This window comes from Neoarius graeffei, chromosome 12 (genome assembly GCF_027579695.1).
Source record: "Neoarius graeffei isolate fNeoGra1 chromosome 12, fNeoGra1.pri, whole genome shotgun sequence".
NCBI classification, from domain to species: domain Eukaryota; kingdom Metazoa; phylum Chordata; class Actinopteri; order Siluriformes; family Ariidae; genus Neoarius; species Neoarius graeffei.
Window position 1 is genome coordinate 64,938,618 of NC_083580.1, and position 23,375 is coordinate 64,961,992.

A 23,375-nucleotide genomic window follows, 5' to 3' on the forward strand; every position below is an offset into this window, starting at 1 on the left:
CTAGTCATTATAAGTAACCAGAGGATAAACACTCCACTAACCACACCCACCAACTACTCCTAGCGATTTCGCGTCCCCTTGCGTTGTGGCAGTGAATAACATCGCGCATGCCTATTACTCCCCGCTCAACGATAAATTACAACCGTCTGCGAAAAGCCATCTGCGAAAGCCTTGTCGCAAGAGCATGCAGAGGCCCTTAGCTTAGCTGTTAGCGACACTGAGGACTTTTAGTTTGAATTTATGACGTAAATTCAAACTGAGGACTTTTAGTTTGAATTTATGACGTAAATTCACCGGAAGTTTATCGTTAATGAGTACTTCTTTTGGCAAAACAACGGAAAAAAAAAACCAAACCCCAGCCTTCCGGGTAGATCAATATTAAACTAATTAAACGCGTTTTAGTGTCTATTACTTTTTTACTAGTTTTAAAGCTAAGTAGCTAACGTTGTAAAGGAGCTCGCTGTGTCGCTCAGACAGTAGGATGAAATGGAGTGTAGAGTGCTAGCAGTGATTCCTCTGACCCGTTGGTTTAGCAGTTAGCAGTCGGTGTGTGTGTGTTAAAGTCGCCGGGATGCTGCAGGGCCCGTATGGCGGCACTGACCGCGATAAACCGCTCGTCCGGCTGCCCTTCACTATATTCATTTTAGGAACTGTGAGTCTGCCTTTCTTCGGCTTCATCACCTGCGTCGTACTTTCACTTATTTATCACTTCAACGAAGCCACCTACACTCACTGCCAGGTGTGTATTAAACACAGCACTGTGTCACTGTTCAGTTATGAGCTGTTTTATTATTGTAGCACTGTCCGTGTGTCAGCATTTATCAAACGCACATATTATACAGGGAAGTCCGGTATTCATGGGCCCAGTGGTGCCAATACTTTCTCACAGGAAAGTAGCTAATGCGCAGAAGTTACTGTACCAATTGACGTCATAAATAATTTGCATATTCATAGTCGTCGCTATCATTTGCATATTGAAAGGTACACTACCGTTCAAAAGTTTGGGGTCACTTTGAAATGTCCTTATTTTTGAAAGAAAAGCACTGTTCTTTTCAATGAAGATCACTTTAAACTAATCAGAAATCCACTCTATACATTGCTAATGTGCTAAATGACTATTCTAGCTGCAAATGTCTGGTTTTTGGTGCAATATCTCCATAGGTGTATAGAGGCCCATTTCCAGCAACTCTCACTCCAGTGTTCTAATGGTACAATGTGTTTGCTCATTGCCTCAGAAGGCTAATGGATGATTAGAAAACCCTTGTACAATCATGTTAGCACAGCTGAAAACAGTTGAGCTCTTTAGAGAAGCTATAAAACTGACCTTCCTTTGAGCAGATTGAGTTTCTGGAGCATCACATTTGTGGGGTCGATTAAATGCTCAAAATGGCCAGAAAAATGTCTTGACTATATTTTCTATTCATTTTACAACTTATGGTGGTAAATAAAAGTGTGACTTTTCATGGAAAACACAAAATTGTCTGGGTGACCCCAAACTTTTGAACGGTAGTGTGTATATATGTTATTTCACCTCCCTCACTGCCATCACCAGGAACTACCTGCAGGCCAGGACAATGATAACATTTTAACAAAGCCTATGGAAATCCAAAGTTTACACATTATCATCACGCACAGAAATTGCAAAACTAGTTTTAAAACCGCTAAGTTCCAATTGTTAAACATGGCTAGAGGCTGGGCTATGTGTGTGTGTGTGTGTGTGTGTAAAGTGTAAACCAGTGCATCCTGACTTTCTAACTATGCCTGTGTGTTGCGTGAGCGGCAGTCAGTCAACAACTCTTCGCAAAGTTTCCTTATGAAACAGTATGCTCGCTGAAATTATGGCAGGGAACGCCAGATTAAACATTAAAACTGCCTTCTGAGCACTGTATCTACAGGCTACCACCGAAAGAAGGAGGCTACCAGAAAGGCATCTCTACTCCGTACGATTTTACTCCACTACGACATTACTTTGAACAGACTATCAAAAAATTGCAAGGTGATGTGATAAAGTAAGGCACAGTTTACTTAGTCTTTTTTTTTTTTTGAAAAAACTATGCAATCGTTTTCTGCCTTTTGGCACCCTTCAGGGTCATTCCATGTCAATTCACACAAATGCCCAAAACCTCCCCAGTGACACCTCTTCAATTTGCCTGATATTTATTTTATTAGTGCCTTATGATGTCAAAAGAAAGAATTTTTAACATCTGACATCCGATCTGGAAGGTTTAACTTCCAGATCGGATGTCAGAACAAATGTAGTAAAGCAACCAGGATGTTTTTCTTGGGATTATCCCCTTGTTTGCATCTTTCCCTTTCTTGTTTGAAAGATGCATTTAACTATTAAGTGTATAGTGGTCAGAGTTTGGTTGGATACAGGGAAAGGTGTCAAATGTAAAAAAAAAAAAAAAAACCAGCATCGTGAAACAGCTGGGAAAGGGTTTATCCCTTGTAATTGTCAATATAACTAATGGGGTATTGGGTATAAATAATCTTCCCATAGATTAAAATCACTATATGGGTGTGCTTTTACTACCTTAAACATGAACAGGCAGTCAAAACAATAATTGACCTACTTTCCGGACTTAGGATTTTTCAGAAAATATGCAAAAATAGTACCATATACAAATGCTTAGTTTATATTGAAGGAGTTGGATAATCAAAGTTTTTATTGGCTTAAAAGTTTGATAAAAGGTGTCTGTTAATAGGGTTAAAGGCTCATTCCAGTCACCATGTGCCCACATGGCCAACTAATGGCCTGAAGTAGGACGTGCCAAACGGTAATTTTGTCCCGAAGCCATATTTGGGGCCCTCCTGTACCCCCACCAAACCTCTGAGTGCCCTGAAACTCTCTAAGTACACAGTAGAGTTCCCAAATATGATGATAAATCAGTTTAAACCCTATCAACACAAAAACTTTCCAAGATATGGACCCCTGAAATGTCAAAAAAAAAATTGTCATTAAAAAAATCCACTTTTAAGGGATTAATATCTCTAAAGTTAGTAAACTTGTGCTTGGAACGGTTTTTGAATTTTGGCCCTTCAAAGTTTGGGTGCCACGCCCACTTTTGGGGTCCAGGAATTGTACCCCAAAAGTGGGCGTGGCACCCAAACTTTGAAGGGCCAAAATTCAAAAACCGTTCCAGCTAGGAAGCTAAAATTTTGGATTCTTTCTTTTGACATCATAAAGCACTAATAAAATAAATATCAGGCAAATTGAAGAGGTGTCACTGGGGAGGGTGTGCGAATTGACATGGAATGACCCTTCATCATGCCGTGTTGGGGTCCTGAACTAGGAGGCGCTGTCCCCGATATGCCTGTCAAACTTGTTGTGGGTAACCATAGCAACCAAGCTCGAGCTCACAACCTGTGCAGTCTGCGCAGTTGCAGCTATGTCTGTACTGCTGTGCACCTCAATAAACCGAATGGTAATTAGTCTTTTGATTTTTCCGTGAGGTTTGCCTTATGCAAAGAAAGACAGCATAGACGTTTTTTCCTCCCTATAAGTGGGGGGGACCGAACAAGGTGAATTTAAATCTGGGTGGGACGAATCCCCCCGTCCCCTCCTCTATCTGCGCCCGTGAAGATGAGGGTCTACTTTGTAAACAATTTTTTTTTTTTTCCACTTCCTGTTGTCACATCGCGAAAATTCGAGAGCCATGAGGTTTCTGACTACGTCATCAGTATTTGTGTACTGGGGAAATCCACACGGGAATCAATAACGTAGAAAGCAAAGACCAAAACGCGACATGTGAGTAGCCACTGCAGGCCGCTAGTGGTAGGCAGAAACAATACAAGCGCTATACACTTAACTATTACTTAAGTACACTTTTTGAGTATCTGTACTTGTACTTGTTGTTTTTTTTTCTCTCTTTTGGAAACTTATGACTTAAACTTCACTACATTTGAAAGACAAATATCGTACTTTTCACTCACCTACATTTCTGTCAAGGTCCTCGTTACTATGAATCAGCTTTGAAAGTGGATGTTTGTTTTTTTTTTTCTTTTCTAAAACGTGATTGGTTTTATCACAGGTGACACTGAGACAGCCGATCAGTAATCACTAGGGTCACATCACGTCCATAGACTGTATAAAATCAAGTTCACCGATTTCTCAGCAGCATTATTTAACACAATCAGTTGATGGCAGAATGGAAGGAGGCAGTTCTTCTGGAGAATGCACGCACTCATGGCCCATGAACCCATGTTTCAGTTTTCTGAAAGGATTAAAGAGTCGTTTAGTTTTAAATGTTTGCTTTGTTTGCTGAAAACGAACCACATCACGGCCTACAAAAACTCGCCATCCAACCTGCGGAAGCATATTGAGGGATATAAACGTTTTATTCCAAGAAAAAGCTTGCAGTGAAGTTGTCTGTGCTTTTAGAGCTAGCGATAACGTTGCAATAGCCATGCAGTCTGGTTAGTCAAATGACTTTCTATGGATTTGCCCGCCAAGTTGCCATCGCCTTGTCCACGGCTAACACATAGCTAGTTAACTTGGATATTGTTAGTTAGCATGTAAAAACAGAGTTACGCTAACATGAATAACGTTAACTTATCTGAAGTCCTTTCAGAAATGTTTTGGCATAATCTTGCCAAATAAACAATGTAGAAATCTTTCTTTTCTAGTAACGTTAGCTACCCAATATGATTTTGAGTTTGAAAAGTGTTTGCTAGCGTGTCAGGTGGAGTTTCACTGACTAGCTAGCTTCACGTTAAACCACCATGCGTTCATTTTGTGAATTCACATTTCTGTCTTTGGTAACGGCGTTAGGTTTTGTAAGCATTCTGGCAGTAATACAACGATGCATTGACAGAAAATGTACTTTTAATACTTAAGTATTTTTAAAAGCGAGTACTTCAGGACTTTAACTTAAGTAAAAAATTGACTGGACAACTTTCACTTGTATCGGAGTAACATTTGACCAGCGGGCTCTGTACTCTGATTTAAGTAATGAAGTTGGGTACTTTGTCCACCTCTGCACTTTGAAAACTGTTTTGTGAGCTCATTTTTCTATTCTCTCCAAAAATGCTAAATAAACGTCTCATAGAAAACTTCATTTGAACAATTCCATATGTTTTTAAAAAGTCAGTTTACGTGAAGCATAAATCTGCTGTACATTTCTCTGTGTAAGTTGTTAGAGACTCGCCAGCACTATTTAAGCTGCTGTTATTGAGAATCATTAGGAGCTACAGGTACCTGGGTGTTCATCTGAACAATAAACTGGACTGGACTGATCTCACACACACACACGCCCTGTACAAGAAAGGCCAGAGCAGACTCCACCTGCTGAGGAGGCTCAGGGCCTTTGGAGTTCAGGGTCCACTTCTGGACTCTTTTTATGACTCTGTGGTGGCATCAGCCATGTTCTATGGAGTTGTCTGTTGGGGAAGCAGTATCACAACAGCAGAGAGGAAAAAACTTAACAAACTGATTAGGAAGGCAGGATCTGTCCTGGGCTGTGCACTGGACTCCGTGGACGTAGTGGGGGAGAGGAGGATGTTGGCCAAGTTGTCATCCTTAATGGCGAACACCTCCCATCCACTGCAGGAGACAGTAGCAGCACTGGGCACCTCCTTCAGTGACCGGCTCCTCCATTTGCGGTGTGTTAAGGAGCGATGCAGCAGTTCCTTCCTCCCTACTGCTGTGAGCCTGTACAACCGGCACCTCACCAAGCACAGCACCAGACACTCCTCACAATAATCAACAATACTGTCCAGATCACTTCTACATCCATAGAAACCCCTCTGAACGTATACTGTGTGCACTGACTGTCAGCATCAGTACTTTACTGCGAGCTACACATGGTTAAAATGGCTCTTGTGCAATATACTGACTGACTTATACAATGCTACCTGGGTAATACTGGTAATAATACCTGTGCAATACTTACACATGCAACACCACCTTTGTAATACACTTATGTTAACTATATATCTGCAAACCTGTTAATTTATGCAAATTTGTTAATTTTTTATCTCTGTTTATTAGGGCTGTAACGATACACCCAACTCACGATTCGATTCGTATCGCGATTTTTGACCCACGATTCGATACGCCCACGATGTTTTTTTTAAAGTAGTAAATTTGACTTATTAACATTTACTTACTTACATTAACTATTTAATAACAAATAATTCAGACCACTGCAGAGAATGAGTAATATGTATGCAAAAATGAACAAATGTATATCCAAAGATTGTTTTATTTCTCAAAATAATACTGTTGAGCCGGAAGCTCTGTTTTTTTTCGGTTCTGAAAAAGTCATTTTTCCAAATCGTGTAAATCCGTTAAGATTTTTTTTGGGGGGGTGGCTCTCTCACTGTCTCACTCTCATAGGGCCAATGATTTTCTGTGATCGCGGAAAACAGATGGAAATTACGGAATTTTTATGGTGAAACATTGCTCGCGTGTCAAAATGTAACTGCCGCAGAAGGCTTCCGCCCAAGCAGACATGCCTTCAGTTTTGCCAGATATTGCTAACGTTTTCCACCCCAAAATATGTTCAAAACCAGCCAAAAAGCACCTAAACCTGCCCAATCTGGCAACACTGCATGCCTTTCCGGTCAAGTGATTGTGATTGGCTTGTGGCACACCTAGCCAGCCAATGAGCTGCTTGTTTACAGATTCGCTCCCCGCGTCGCAACCAGAATGGCGACTGCTTAAAAGAAACGAATGCTCTGCCAGTGGCGAGTGTGGACGTTGCGTGACTCGCAGAAGATTGTCGCAGGTCGGCGAAAAAACGACTTACTAATAGATATAAAAAAAATAAAAGTAATTTAAGTAAGTTTAAAATGTAATTTAAATAAAAAGTAAAGTATTCATAAATTGAAGTTTGGAAGCGCCTCTGTTTTTGGGCTGAGGAGAAGTTTGAAAGGGTGTACCATGATTCTGCCTTCTTGTATCGCGATACGGATCGTGGCTCTGCGTATCGCGATTTCGGTTTCGATACGCATATCGTTACAGCCCTACTGTTTATAGTTTTTCTTTTATATATATCCTTTTTTGTAATACTTTTGCACTACTCCTTCACTGCCTTATCTTCCCCTTGTGGGATAATAAAAGGCTATCTTATTAAATAAAAAAAAAAAAAACCTAATAAACACCTTCTCACCTTTGGATCAAAGTCTAAAGTAATGATAGAATAATGACTGTTGTGGATTTTGCTGTAATTTATCGTAATCCCCAAACACTGTTCTCACACCCAAGTAAAATGTTCTTTGTAGGTCAACAACTATCTCCCATCCATTAGTGCAGCCATTAGCCTCACACCACAGCGCTACATCTGGCGCTTCTGCGTCGGCCTGCACTCGGCCCCACGCTTCCTGATAGTAGTGACTTACTTCAGCTTTTACAGAGGGCGATTTTCCAGGCAGATTGCGGAGCAGGTCCTGAGCGTCGTCACTCTCCTCTGTGGTGTAAGCGAGAACGCAGGACTGCTGATACTTACCTACGTGTGTTCTACTGAAACCTACAGTGAGTGGTCACGTATTTCTTACTCTTCAGGGCTCGACATTAGCTTTTAAACCCACTTGCCCTGGGGGGGGGTTTAATTTCCACTTGTCCCCCAATATTATGCCCCCTCTTTTGCAAGTACTACTTTTTTTTTTTTAGGAAAATCATAGAGTAGTTGTGAATGGCAACATAAAATGAAGATCACACATTGAGTTGAAGTTTGTAACGGACAATAACAATTTTATCCAAAATAGTTTTTCCTGCCTTAGTCGATTTATTTCCATTTCACGTGCATTCAGTTCAGCTGTTGTAAATTTCAGTGGGTTTGTGTAGAACTCTCTGACTGTAGGTTCATTATTCGGTAATGTAGAAATCTGTAACAAAGTTTGTATGAAGAAAACAATAGGGTGCCAAGACCTTTGAACAGTTTTTTTTTTTTTTTTTTTTTTTTTTTAAATCATCCATCTCTGGGTTTAAAGGAAAAAAACCTGCACTGCGTCATGACAGCGAGGATAATGTTTGAGTTTTAAATTATTGTTTGGTGTGTAAGTTGTGGGTATTTTATACAGACCTGTAGCCTAGTAACCTAGACCCACCCGCCTAGCGGCCAAAAATATTTTTGCCTAGTGAATGGGTCTAGCCTCGCACCATATAAACAAAAACACCCCGGGCATCAAATCGTGCCCGCCAATCACAACGCAAGGTTTTTGTTTGGATTCTTTGGGTGGGCTTTTGCAGGAGTGACGACAAAGCTGCGCGACGCTGGAGAAAGCACAGCAGGAAAGATGGCTACGGGCTAGTGAACAGTGCGCGTTTGACTCCGCTTTGGAATCAGTTTTAGAAGAATTAGACTTGGAGTTTTCGTTGAAACATGAGCAGGAAGAGGCTCTCCGCTCATTCCTTTTCAAGAAGGACGTTTTCGCTGTTTTGCCGACCGGCTATGGCAAAAGTCTGATCTACCAGCTGGCTCCGCTCGTAGCCAAAAGGATGGGGCTAGTTTGTGCAGTACGAAGAATTAATAAACAGCTTTGAAACATTACTTTTTGATTGTTTCTTATTTTCCCGTTATTTTAAATTTAAGGGAAATTATTTCACCAAACACCACTAAATAAAAACTCTCAAACAGTTTAAGCAAACCCTTGAAAAACACTTGAAAAAAATGTGTATGTTAAGTATGTGGTACAGACTCCAAACTTGTGGTCATTATCTCCAAACTTCTTAATATCTAGAACCTGTTTATTAATTAATACGCATTTTGAAAAATTATTTATTTCAAGGTCTCCCCCACTGCGTGCTCTGACTACGTCACAGTCACTGTTGCGCTGATTGGTCAGAGCGTTGGCCTATACGCACAGAGACAGTTTGAAAGACAGCGGTTTGTTCCACCCCCACCCTTCAGAAATGTCTACGGATCGAGGCCAGACTAAATATTCACATTTAGTCTGGCTTGCCAGGCTAACAGACCTGGCAATCTGTAACTGAATCAGTGCAGCTAGTCTGTCAGAACGCAGCGCGGGTGTGGGGTTTTTATTTATTTATTTTTATTTATTTATTTTTTAAACCTAGAGGTGGATGATTTATTTAAAAAAAAAAGATATATAAATATTTTGCACAGGACTGGGTTCCTCTGGTAACAGAAACAAAGCTCCAGCTCTCTCCACTCTTAGTCTGTTCTGTTCTTTCAGGATTTATCGATAAGCAGTAAATGAAACCGAAACTAAGAAAACAGCCAAGACATAATGGCGGATACGTAGTGAGGGACGCTTTTAGGAACTGAAATAAAAGATCAAAAAGCCTAATTTTTGTGGCACTAGTTCGTAATATATGCTCATTCCAACTTGCCTGGTTGGGCATGTCAGGGACATATCCCACTTGCCCCGGGCTATCGGGCAGTCCTTAATGTCGAGCCCTGCTTTTTCTTACTTCTCTGCAGCTGAGGAGAAAATTTTGGCCCAAGCACTTTTTTTTGACAGTTTTATTGGAGCAGCTAATGAGAAGAGAGAGGAGGCATGTTCAGTAAACAGTGCAAGTCTTGTCTAGAACTGTTTTTAGAGCTAAATAGACACCAGTTAGTTTTACTGCTCAGTGAAATACTATATACGCTGCGATTTAATTGGCTTAATTTTTGGCTGTGTGGGTTTGTTTGTTTGTTTTAAAATGCAAGCTAAAGTTATTTTTTTGTGTGTAAGTGGAATGGATTCCCTGGTTAATTGGAAATTGGTTAATATAACACACATTTGTATTTTTTTTTCATATTACACTCTTGTCATGGTATTATGAGATTTTTTTTTTTCGATTGCAGATCTTCATAAAAACGGCTTCATCACATTCATCGCCAGCTCTATCCTCCACATGCTCTGTACCTGCAGGTTGTGGTACGTGATTAAGAAGTCCCCCCTTAGCTCTGAGGTAATGGAACCCTTTATCTCGCTTCACGTGGTGTTTGTTTATACTTGAAGGCATTTATCTTTGGTATTTAGAGTCTGTTCAGATTATATATGGGTTGGCAGGTATTGAAAATCAAAGCTGAAAGTGAATGGCTGGAGGACAGTTTTTAAGTCCGCCCACATCCGTATTAGTGAACGGACTTTGTGCCAAAATGTAATTTCAGGTTGAAAGAATTCCTTTCATTTTAATATCACTAATATTTTTCTTTATTTTAGATGAATTTTATAGATATTATTGAATATTATACAAAAGTGTTTTTTTGAATTCTCAATTCTGACTGGACACAAGACGGTGATTAGTTTTTCATAACTGTAAATGGAAAAAAGTACTAAGTATAGTTCTTTAAGTATAAAGTTGAAATTGTTGGCAAGGCTGGTAACAGATCACCCCACGTTGTCACCAATTATTTTTCGAGAACAGCACACCCCATCATGTTTTCCCAGCAGATCTATGTATCGTAGGGCGGCACGGTGGTGTAGTGGTTAGCGCTGCCGCCTCACAGCAAGAAGGTTCTGGGTTCGAGCCCCGTGGCCGGCGAGGGCCTTTCTGTGTGGAGTTTGCATGTTCTCCCCGTGTCCATGTGGGTTTCCTCCGGGTGCTCCGGTTTCCCCCACAGTCCAAAGACATGCAGGTTAGGTTAACTGGTGACTCTAAATTGACCGTAGGTGTGAATGTGAGTGTGAATGGTTGTCTGTGTCTATGTGTCAGCCCTGTGATGACCTGGCGACTTGTCCAGGGTGTACCCCGCCTTTCGCCCGTAGTCAGCTGGGATAGGCTCCAGCTTGCCTGCGACCCTGTAGAACAGGATAAAGCGGCTAGAGATAATGAGATGAGATCTATGTATCGTCAGCTTCCTGTGACCTGACAGACTGCATCATTGTGACAGTACGTACGACTGAATAACCTCAACATCTGGGTATGATTTTAAAAACGGACTTTGCAAAGCAGGGACTATAATGTTAATCTAAGGATGTGGGTGGGGCCTACTCTGTCACCACCCACTACCATTTTTCTAATTATTACTCTGCATTACTTTGCATACATTGCTGGCTAAACATTTGTATATGTAATATGAAACATTTGGTGTGTGGTTGTAAGCTCTTTTGTAGCACACAGTCTTCATACACACCTGATTTACACTCACCAGCCACTTTAATAGGAACTTGTTGTTGATTCTAAGATCCCTGTTCTTGGCTGACAGGAGTGGAACCCAATGTGGTGTTCTGCTGTTGCATGCTGAGATGCTTTTCTGCTCACCACGGTTGTAAAGAGTGATTATACGAGTTAATATAATCCTTCCTGACAGCTTGAACCAGTCTGGCCATTTTTCTCTGACATCTCTATGAACAAGAGGTTTCCACCCACAGAACTGTCACTCACTCACTTTTTTTTTTTTTTCCGCACTATTCTGTGTAAACTGTAATGGTGATGATACACGGGGCAACTTTTTGGGCAATGTTGCTGGGCAATTGCGTTTTGACTCTCTTCTATTGAGATTGGGCAACATTGTTTCTTTCTGAATGGTTTTGATAATCTCTGGCAACTTTTTGAGATAAGCCAATCAGAACGCGAGTATCGAGTCATGTGACCTCCGGTGAGGTTCAGATCAGAAATTTCAAACAAATATGGCGGCCGCTCAGTGTCAGTGGAGTGAAGAGATGGAGAGACTCCTCATCTGTTTTTAGGCCGGTAAGTTGTTATTTTAATATTCTATATGGAGGAATTTACCTCACCAAAGCTCAAAAACAACAGACAGCTTGATTAAATGGTCACAGCAAAAATTAAGACATCGTTTGTTTGTTTTTTTAGCTAACTGTAAACTGCCGTTGCTAACTGTTGTTGCCCATTGTTAGTTGCCCTGAAAAGTTGCCCGTTGCCGGCAACATTGCCCAAAAAGTTGCCCCGTGTATCATCACCATGAAGACTGTCGTGTGTGTGTGAAAACCCCAGGCGATTATGACCAGTTTCTGAAATACTCAAATTCGTCCATCTGGCTCAAACCGATACCCATGCCACAGTGAAAGTCACACTTTGAGATCGCAAGAGTGCTAACCACTACTCCAGTGGTTCAATTAGTGTTAACCACTACACCACTGTTACAGTGGTGTAGTGGTTAGGACTGTCGCCTCACAGCAGGTAGGTTCGGGCCCAATGGCCGACGGGGGGTTCTTTCTGTGTGGAATTTGCATGTTCTCCCCGTGTCTGTGTGGGTTTCCATCGGGTGCTCCGGTTTCCCCCCACAGTCCAAAGACATGCAGTTAGGTTAACATGGAGTGGCCTTGGGCTGAAATGCCCTTGCGCAAGGTACCTAACCAGTAACTGCTCCCTGGGCGCTGTAGTATGGCTGCCCACTGCTCTGGGTGTGTATATGTGTTCACTGCTTCAGATGGATTAAATGCAGAGGATGAATTTCACTGTGCTTGAGTGTGCATGTGACAAAGGCTGCTTCTTCTCCTCTTCAATTTGTCCCATTCTGATGTTTGAAGTAAACATTAACTGAAGCTCTTGATTTGTATCTGGATGATTTTATGCATTGTGCTGCTGTCAAGGGATCGGCTGATTTAGATAACTGCATAAAACAGCAGGTGGATTGGTGGTCCTAATAAGGTGGCCGGTAAGTGTACATGTAAAAGACGAACACACAAATGATGCCAGTTAACATGTATGCGCCGTCACTTTTTTAGTATTTAATCTGCAAGAATATTGCTAAAGGCCACAAACCTCTTTAGTTCCATGTTGGACATGTATATTCAAAGAACCTTTATGAGCCGCTCGAGTTATCACCAGGGGCGGCACGGTGGTGTAGTGGTTAGCGCTGTCACCTCACAGCAAGAAGGTCCGGGTTCGAGCCCTGCGCCCGGCGAGGGCCTTTCTGTGCGGAGTTTGCATGTTCTCCCCGTGTCCGTGTGGGTTTCCTCCGGGTGCTCCGGTTTCCCCGACAGTCCAAAGACATGCAGGTTAGGTTAACTGGTGACTCTAAATTGACCGTAGGTGTGAATGCGAGTGTGAATGGTCGTCTGTGTCTATGTGTCAGCCCTGTGATGACCTGGCGACTAGAACAGGATAAAGCGGCTAGAGATGATGAGATGAGAACAGTAGAACAGGATAAAGCGGCTAGAGATGATGAGATGAGTTATCACCATTACACTTGATTCCATATATGTTCCAAAAGTTTATTTTATAGTTTTGATGTCTTCAGTATTGTTCTACAATGTAGAAAATAGTTCAAATACAGAAAAATCTCTGAATGAGTAGGTGTGTCCAAACTTTTGCCTGATACTGTAACTGTACAGTGTATGGGTCAGACTTCCTGCCACCACCAGAGGGCACAATTTGCACATCCTCCTTCTCCGTTCATCATTTGTGACACACAAATCAGACAAATTGTGTCTAATTTTTCTCATACTCTGTACTGTTGTATGTGTTACCCAGCAACTGAGTTAACAAATTGTGTAAATATTCTCATTTTCATTCCTAATTGCCATGTCATGTGCTTAACCATGTCAAGGCAAATCAGACTATAATGTAGCTAAGTGTTTCCGGTGCACTGGAGGAAAATGCTCATAACTGAGATTCAGACTTTTTATAAAAGATTTCCTTGCTGTTCAGTATTTTGACTGGTGTCGCGTCTCAATGAGGTGCAAGAGGCGCAGCTGTGAACCGAGAGCATATGGTACGCGTCGAAGACCGCAGTACCTCTTTATTTTAAGGCTGTGAAGGTGTGTAATGCGTAGGGGAAGTGGTTTAGATAGAGTGAAGCATTTACAGAACCTCTCTCCATATGATTGCACCACATCTAGTTGCAGAGGAGAAGTGGTGAAATGTTCAACGTTTGGTGAAACAACGTTCAACCTTCTTTCTCTCCATTTTCTCCTCTTGCTCTCTGTCTCTGAAAACAGGAGATGACGTCATACCGCTGCAAGGTCCGCCTCTTCCTCTTCAACGCTATCGTAGCGTTGGTTGCTTTTTACTTCTTCAGGCGCCATAACAAGTATTGTGAACCAGGAAGTGAGTTCCACATCTTACAGCTCTATTTTCTAGGTGTCAGTCTGTCTGTAAGGACAGTGAGAGTCCATATAAGGACAGGAGCTCAGCTGCAAATGTTTGAAGGTTCATGAATATGATTGTCTGATTGAACGAGCAAGGACGATTTTACTCATCTAAGGCCCAAGATGATTTTTGTAGTCCTGAACTGAATTTTAAAACTATGTAACAAATGAGGTAAATGCAGTAAAATTGTAAATTCCAGCTACACAAAATTCTTTGCTTACAAAGGTTTTGACAAGGAAGTAACATGACTGACTGACTGGCAACAACAGTTACCGTTTAATGCTTAATCATTAGTGGTTAGTTCATGCCTGTATACAGTATAAGACAATGTGAAGTGGTTTTGTTTTGTTTCGTGGCTTCACATTTCCACTTTTGAGTCTTGCCACAGACTCTGAACAAATAAGACACCTCTAGTTTGAATTTGACACTGGGAGAGTCGACACACACTTCTTTGCCTATTTAAACTTTGTTTCGCAATCTATTTATTTATTTATTTATTTATTTAAACACGTAGACCAGAGAGCGAGAGAGTAAAATTACTAATCTATAAAAATCTAAGAACACTTCCCTTTCCTGACTTAGGTGGGGTTTACATTAGACCGTATCAGCAGATCATCAGATTAACGTTTTTAAAACGATTAGCGTGCACACAGCAACACCAATACACGGATACGCTCGGCTCCGCAGGCATCCTGCGCTCCAAATCACTCCGCCCTGAACAGCGAGTGCCCTCTGGAGGGTGCGCACTCCGGCCCTGCGCAGCTCACAGAGCGCGCGAGTATAGCGCACGAGCAGTGATTCGGGACTGAGCCGCTGTGTGTGTGATCCCAGCGCATATCACTTACCACTTGCAAGTGGAAGGATGGCAAGCCTAAAGACAATCATAACTACACAATGGGCAGTATTTGCATCAGTAGACTGAGTGCAGAATTATTAGGCAAGTGAGTATTTTGACCACAACATTCTTTTAATGCATGTTGTCCCACTCCAAGCTGTTTAGGCTTGAAAGCCTACTACCAATTAAGTATATCAGGTGCTGTGCATCTGTGTAATGAGAGGGGGTGTGGTCTAATGACATCAACACGCTATATCAGGTGTGCATAATTATTAGGCAACCTCTTTTCCTCTGGCAAAATGGGTCAGAAGAGAGATCTGACAGACTTTGAAAAGTATAAAATTGTGAGATGTCTTGCAGACGGATGCAGCACTCTTGAAATTGTGAAGATGTTGAAACGTGATCACCGAACAATCAAGCGTTTCATTGCAAATAGTCAACAGGGTCGAAAGAAGCGTGTGGGGAAAAAAAAGGCGCAAAATAACTGCACATGATCTGCGGAAAATCAAGCGTGAAGCTAACAAGCAGCCATTAGCATCCAGTTCTGCCATGTTCCAGAGTTGCAACATTCCTGGAGTGTCAAAGAGTACAAGGTGTGCAATACTGAGGGACATGGCCAAGGTAAGGAAGGCTGAAAAACGACCACCACTGAGTAAGGCACACAAGATAAAACGTCAAGACTGGGCCAAGAAATATCTTAAGACTGATTTTTCTAAGGTGCTGTGGTCTGATGAGATGAGAGTGACTCTTGATGGGCCAGATGGATGGGCCTGTGGCTGGATCAGTAATGGGCACAGAGCTCCACTCCGACTCGGACGCCAGCAAGGTGGAGGTGGAGTACTGCTATGGGCTGGTATCATCAAAGATGAGCTTGTTGGACCTTTTCGAGTTGAGGATGAACTCAAACTCAACTCCCAGACCTACTGCCAGTTCCTGGAAGAAACCTTCAAGCAGTGGTATAGGAAAAAGTCAGCATCTTTCAAGAAGAACATGATTTTCATGCAGGATAACGCTCCATCTCATGCGTCCAAATACTCCACTGCGTGGCTAGCCAGTAAAGGTCTGAAAGGTGGAAAAAAATAATGACATGGCCCCCTTGTTCACCTGACCTAAACCCCATAGAGAACCTGTGGTCCATTATAAAACGTGAGGTCTACAAAGAGGGAAAACAGTACACCTCTCTGAACAGCGTCTGGGAGGCCGTGGTTGCTGCTGCACACAATGTTGGTCGTGAACAGATAAAGAAATTGACAGAATCTATGGATGGAAGGCTTTTGAGCGTCCTCATGAAGAAGGGTGGCTATATTGGTCACTGATTTTGTTTTTGTTTTGTGTTTGAATGTCAGATATGTTTATTTGCAAATCTGGAGTTGTCATATCAGTGTACCTGGTGAAAATAAATAAGTGAAATGGCTACACATTTGGTTTTTATTAAGTTGCCTAATAATTCTGCACAGTGAAAGTTACCTGAACACATACATATTCTCCTAAAATGGCCAAAACTAAAAACACCCCACTCTAACTTCCATACATATTCAGCTTTGATATTTGAGTCTTTTTGTTTGATTGAGAACATAGTTGTTGTTCAATAATAAAACTAATCCTCAAAAATACAACTTGCCTAATAATTCTGCACTCCGTGTATTTGCAGTATTTTCATACTTTTATACTCTTTAATGAAAGGTGATACAAGGCGGAAGTCCGCGCCGTTTTTCAGCAGTCGCGTCACATGACCAACACCAGCGAATCAGGAAGGTGGATGTCACAGTGACGTTGTCCAATGACGACGCCAGCTAGAGCTCAGCACAGCGTATCCGCGTATTCTCAATGTTTACACAGCACCGGATCAGACACGATCTGGATTGAATACGTGGACCCTGGCGGATTCCCGTTTCCCGGCGTTTCCAGGCGTTTTAATGTAAACGGACAGTGCATCCGCGAAGAAAACGAGACAGATACGGTCTAATGTAAACTTGGCCTTAGGATCTTTAGCCCTGTTGCTGGTCTCCTCTGTCTGATATGCTGCTGTCAGCTAAATAATTTACATAACTGAGTGGATAAGTAGCAACAGACGATCAGCTACGGAAGCAGTAATGGTTCACGTTTAATAGAAGTTGACAAAACACAATCGCGAATTGTCTGTTTCCAGTTACGCTTAATGCGTAACTTGAAATTGCAAACAAAAAAGAAAAGTAATGGAAACGTAAAATCGCAAAACAGTTTTTGCGCTTACACAATTCAGACAATTCGATAAAGTAATATTTCACAAAATTGAAAAATGCTTCTTTTTTTTTGCGCATATGTCACATGACATGAAGAGCAAATGGAAATGCTACATTTCTGTAAACAGGGTGCTCTATAAGAGCGATCACGACAGGAGAAAATCAAGCTTTATTTGCACTTCATCACTCAGTAGAAACAAACCATTCACAGTTTTGTTATTGAACATTTTGTATTTTATTTATTTTTAAGTAATCGCTTCTATTTTGCACAAAACCACAGTGGAAACCTGGCTATCATCTGCATTTCTCGTGATTTAATCATTCAGATTTCCAAGACCTGATACTTTCCACGGGATTTCATTTGCATCCACTGCTATAGCCATGGTGGTGTTTAATCGAATGTGAAAAACATGTTTCCATTTCAAGTTAGCTAAATATTGCTTTGTTGAGTCATCTGAAAAACCACCTCATTTGAGCACAAACTTTTTGTGATTGCACGTGTTTCCGTTGCTTTTTTGTTCACTATTGCAAATTGCATATTAAGCACGTTAATGGAAATCCAGCTTGTGTAGCGTAGCGCTAGTCCAAGATCAGATGTGTGTTTAGCACGTCGTCATATAAGGAGTAAAAACATGACATGGTTTGCTGCTGTGCGGAAAAAAATAAACACAAAGATGAGTCACCGTTACCACCACGGACGGACCTGATTATTTTCCTATCATAATAACACGTCCTATGGTGTTTTATTCCTGTTATAGCACAGCAGTGTGTTAGGAATGATTGATTTTTTTTTTTTAATTTAATAACTTTTTATCCATTTGTACTTGTATGTAATGTTGTGGAACAAATGTCACTTAAGTGGGTTAATAAGCCTACATAAGTAGAACTTGTTACTGAGAAACTGCCCTGACGACATTCCCTTGTTAGAAAATTATCTGATTTACAAAGTCAAAGCATAAATGTCTCCTTACAGAAAACTTCATATCCATGATATGTTTTTCTGTTTTAAATAACATTTTTTAATCAGTTTGTTAGGTCTAGATTATACAACCCCGATTCCAAAAAAGTTGGGACAAAGTACAAGTTGTAAATAAAAACGGAATGCAATGATGTGGAAGTTTCAAAATTCCATATTTTATTCAGAATAGAACATAGATGACATATCAAATGTTTAAACTGAGAAAATGTATCATTTAAAGAGAAAAATTAGGTGATTTTAAATTTCATGACGACAACACGTCTCAAAGTTGGGACAAGGCCATGTTTGCCACTGTGAGACATCCCCTTTTCTCTTTACAACAGTCTGTAAACGTCTGGGGACTGAGGAGACAAGTTGCTCAAGTTTAGGGATAGGAATGTTAACCCATTCTTGTCTAATGTAGGATTCTAGTTGCTCAACTGTCTTAGGTCTTTTTTGTCGTATCTTCCGTTTTGTGATGCGCCAAATGTTTTCTATGGGTGAAAGATCTGGACTGCAGGCTGGCCAGTTCAGTACCCGGACCCTTCTTCTACGCAGCCATGATGCTGTAATTGATGCAGTATGTGGTTTGGCATTGTCATGTTGGAAAATGCAAGGTCTTCCCTGAAAGAGACGTCGTCTGGATGGGAGCATATGTTGCTCTAGAACCTGGATATACCTTTCAGCATTGATGGTGTCTTTCCAGATGTGTAAGCTGCCCATGCCACACGCACTAATGCAACCCCATACCATCAGAGATGCAGGCTTCTGAACTGAGCGCTGATAACAGCTTGGGTCGTCCTTCTCCCCTTTAGTCCGAATGACACGGCGTCCCTGATTTCCATAAAGAACTTCAAATTTTGATTCGTCTGACCACAGAACAGTTTTCCACTTTGCCACAGTCCATTTTAAATGAGCCTTGGCCCAGAGAAGATGCCTGCGCTTCTGGATCATGTTTAGATACGGCGGCTTCTTTGAACTATAGAGTTTTAGCTGGCAACGGCGGATGGTACGGTGAATTGTGTTCACAGATAATGTTCTCTGGAAATATTCCTGAGCCTCTTTTGTGATTTCCAATACAGAAGCATGCCTGTATGTGATGCAGTGCTGTCTAAGGGCCCGAAGATCACGGGCACCCAGTATGGTTTTCCGGCCTTGACCCTTACGCACAGAGATTCTTCCAGATTCTCTGAATCTTTTGATGATATTATGCACTGTAGATGATGATATGTTCAAACTCTTTGCAATTTTACACTGTCAAACTCCTTTCTGATATTGCTCCACTATTTGTCGGCGCAGAATTAGGGGGATTGGTGATCCTCTTCCCATCTTTACTTCTGAGAGCTGCTGCCACTCCAAGATGCTCTTTTTATACCCAGTCATGTTAATGACCTATTGCCAATTGACCTAATGAGTTGCAATTTGGTCCTCCAGCTGTTCCTTTTTTGTACCTTTAACTTTTCCAGCCTCTTATTGCCCCTGTCCCAACTTTTTTGAGATGTGTTGCTGTCATGAAATTTCAAATGAGCCAATATTTGGCATGAAATTTCAAAATGTCTCACTTTCGACATTTGATATGTTGTCTATGTTCTATTGTGAATACAATATCAGTTTGAGATTTGTAAATTATTGCATTCCATTTTTATTTACACTTTGTACTTTGTCCCAACTTTTTTGGAATCGGGGTTGTACGTACAAGTCTCTGTTACCATAGAAATGATAACATATTAGAACGAGTGTATTAATTGAAACCTGTGATTTGAATGACGGCTGGCACTCCTGTCCGAACTGCCGTTACAGAAAATTCAACTCCTCCTGACCAAATCAGTGTATATAACAGGGCTGTGGTATAAGCATGATTGTGTCACACTTTAACAGAAACTGTTTCCCTTTTTTTTTTTTTTTTCCCTCTTTCTCCCCCTAGTTTACACACTCTTCGCTCTGTGTGAGTACCTGATCGTGCTCTCCAACATGGCCTTCCATCTGACAGCCTACTGGGACTTTGGAAGTAAAGCGGTGATGGTGGCAGTGCCACTGGAGAGCAAACACATCTGACTGTTATTTAACAAACACGTGAACCTAGAACCACATTTACATGGAACCAACTGTGCATTGAAATGTATAGAACCATTATTCTTGTGCTGAAGTATGTGCGTGCGCACCATTTTTAAAATGTCCTTAGAGTGTTTATAACATAGCCAAACATCATATATATAAAATGGTTCTTTTTTTTTTTTTCCTAAACTGTACTGTATCAGTGATTTTTCTGTGTACAAAGGTTTTGTGATTATTTGCACAGGTTTTTAAATGTTATAATGTTGTATTTAAAACTCCTGAAAAGGAAGAGCTGCTCAAGTTGCAAATTGAAATTATACGGTTGATCAGTTTTAATCTTTTAATAATAATCCAAAAGATATGTTGTACATCTGCGGTGAGCAGCATTGAAAGGAAGCGCTTTCTGTACTTTATTTTATATTTGGGATTATATCCTTCATCAAAAACTTCCCGTGCAGGGATTGGCCAAGGATGGGTCACGTGACATAAAATAGTCCCACCATTGATTAAGCAATGTATCTTTCATGGATGCAAACGGCGCACCGTTTGGCGGATGCCGCCTTTTTCACGGCTGTCTGGGGGACTTGTGTGAATCGCGCAGATCCGATGAGGTTTTTTTTTGGGGGGGGGGAGTGTTGGAGTGTCTGATTATAATTTCATCAAAGTAAATTCTGTATTAAAATTACTAAATAAGCAAATGCCGTTACAGTCCATGAAACATAGGAAGTATAAGTATGAGAAGAAAACAGTAAATCAGAAAGCTGCACACATAAAGCCAGTTGGCTGCACGCCATTATCTGCTGCTGGCTGCACTTCACTGCATGCGCAAGGAAGTCCAACGTAAGTTACATAATTGGCTTTACGTGCCCCCCCCCCAAAAAAAAACCCCCTAATCGGATCTGCGATTCACACAAGTCCCCCAGACAGCCGTGAAAAAGGTGGCATCCGCCAAAAGGCGCGCCGTTTGCATCCATGATCTTTTGACGTCAAAAAAAAAAAATGGATATGGTGCGAGTCAGTCATGGTATATCCTGGATATACCATGAACTGGCGTCACAATTTCAAGCTATACGGCCAACTCGAGTCACAGCTATGGCTCCACGAGCATTTCTGTGTGTGTGTAGATCTACGTATCACAATCATGCCTAACGATTGCACAGGCGCAAGTCAAAGGTCGCGTCGACGTAAACAACAAACATGGCTGCCTCCAGTGAGTTTATGCCGAGATTCAATCTTAACACTTTTAGTTTGGAATTTTTTGACGAGGGATATAAAATCTAATATACCATGCACTAAGAGGCACCGGGAATTATGGATTCTCTTCGGTGACTGGTCATAGTATTATTTTCTGAGGGGCTGAAATCCATAATTTCAACCGGAGCCTCTCAGTGCATGATGTCTTTGATTAATGTATCTCGGGTCTGGTTTAATGATGTATTAAGGATGCTAGCTTGTTCTTATGTCATGAGCAAGAACTTTTACTGACCACAGTCATCTGCGTACTGACCACCTCATACCAAAGTCACTTTTATCATCAGTGGCTATTAAAAGCGTTTAAAGGAACAGTTCAGCTAAAAACACCAACATTTTCGTGCAGTGAGACATTTAGGGTGCATTCAAAACAGGGAAAATCCTGTCTCAGGAGGATGTCTAACAAGACAGTGAGGCATCAAGGGCCATCTGAAACCGATCGAACTCTTGGTTCCTGTTAAAGTTACAGTCGATGAAAATGAGGTGTTTTGGTGGTGATGTATGCAGGTGAGCTAAAAATTGTGGTCACGCCTTCGCGCCCATGAGTCTGGCGCAGCTTGAGTGGCCGCCCGTACTCTTGGGACCCAGCTGTTCTGGGAAACACCTGATGCTGATTTGAGTGCAATCAGCACACACACATAAGGACACTGTTTTCACAGAGACTTTGCGAAGTATTCTAACGGTCACGTTTCTTTCCAGCCATGTTTATGACTGGTTAAGTCCTCTACTTTATGATTCTACTTTTGGTTTCGTTTGTGTTATTACTCTGACCTTGCCGCACGTTTTGTTTTTGTAAATATCGCGCCTGCTAATAAACATTGTTCCTGCACTTGCATCCGTCTGCCGCCGCATACCTGACACAATACTTCACAAAGTCTCTGTGAAAACAGCGTTCCTACGGTATATTGCAGTCAAATCAGCATCAGGTGTTTCCCATAACGACTGGGTCCCAAAAGCGTGCACAACGCTCTCTGAAGGATCCCTGAATGTAAATGAAGGTTAGGCTATCCCGAGCTGGTGTGTTGATGAGGCTTCCACAAACATCAGGGACATGGATTTGTTTCAAATCCATCTCAAGAGGCTCAACGAAGGTTCCCCAAGCTTCAGGAAGTATTCCCAAACCTGTCTGCACGTATCTGCTGCTTAGTTTGCTGACGGAAATATCACCACCAAATTTCAATGCATGCGTTGAAATTTTTCGCAATGTTTTTGGCTACTCATGAGGTGGAAAGACACCAAAAAAACAACTCGCGAACCTCGGAGAACATTCACTGTGCACACGATTGGTGGTAATGCTACCAATTTTTCATCCGCAAGTATTCCCAAACTCATCGCGAGCCGTATTGTGACCAGGGCCTAAGATGCCTTCAAATTGCTCCTAGTTGAAGGCAGCATCCATATAGCCTTGATGCTGCTTATTACCTATAAATCTGTGCAGCAGCTCCATCAAGCTCAAGGAAAAAAATAAAGATCGATGGCAGACCAAACTTCACAGAAAAGTGATTTCATATACAAATATTAGTTTTTGGACTTTTGCTTAGATTTTTTAACCAAGAAATAAACATTGTAGAGTCTTATAACCGTGTGACTTTTACCAAAATCCATTTGTTTGATATTTGTAAGGCATCTCTTAGCCAACTAGCTCTCTTTTTAGTTTAGTTATTACATGGCATGCTGATGTCACGTTACTGTAAATGCTATCCTAAAAGGTCACTCGAAATGAACGTCCATCCTTAGAAGATACCTTTAGTCAAAAGTCCTGCCTTGTGAGACACAAATCTGCAACCTTCTGCTTCGAAAGCAACCTGTGACATGCAAGTTACACAACGCTAAACTGTTAGCTATGAGCTTTCAGTACTTCTTTTACAACATTAAACTTGTATCTCCAGCACAAAACTAAAGAGACATACTGTATTTTAAACACCAAACATGTCTTAGATGTTTTAAAGAGGAGGGAAAAAGTGCTTCTTTAAATAGTGATACAGAAACAGTTGTTTTGGATCTATTTAGAACCTGTGGGACAAATTCAAGATGACTATAAGGTACGACATTTAACATTTAAAAAAAAAAAGACTTGTGTGGAGTGTAACGTGCATTCTGGGT

General features: G+C 41.3%; 1 protein-coding gene across 1 annotated transcript; it reads left to right on the forward strand.

Moving 5' to 3' along the window:
• Positions 1 to 218: 218 nt before the first annotated feature.
• pgap2 (post-GPI attachment to proteins 2) lies at positions 219 to 20,942 on the forward strand. Its single transcript, XM_060936239.1, has 5 exons — positions 219 to 739; positions 7,225 to 7,474; positions 9,756 to 9,862; positions 13,801 to 13,909; positions 19,891 to 20,942. The coding sequence occupies exons 1-5, from the start codon at positions 572 to 574 to the stop codon at positions 20,019 to 20,021; spliced, it is 765 nt and encodes a 254-aa protein (XP_060792222.1). The 5' UTR covers positions 219 to 571; the 3' UTR covers positions 20,022 to 20,942.
• Positions 20,943 to 23,375: the final 2,433 nt, after the last annotated feature.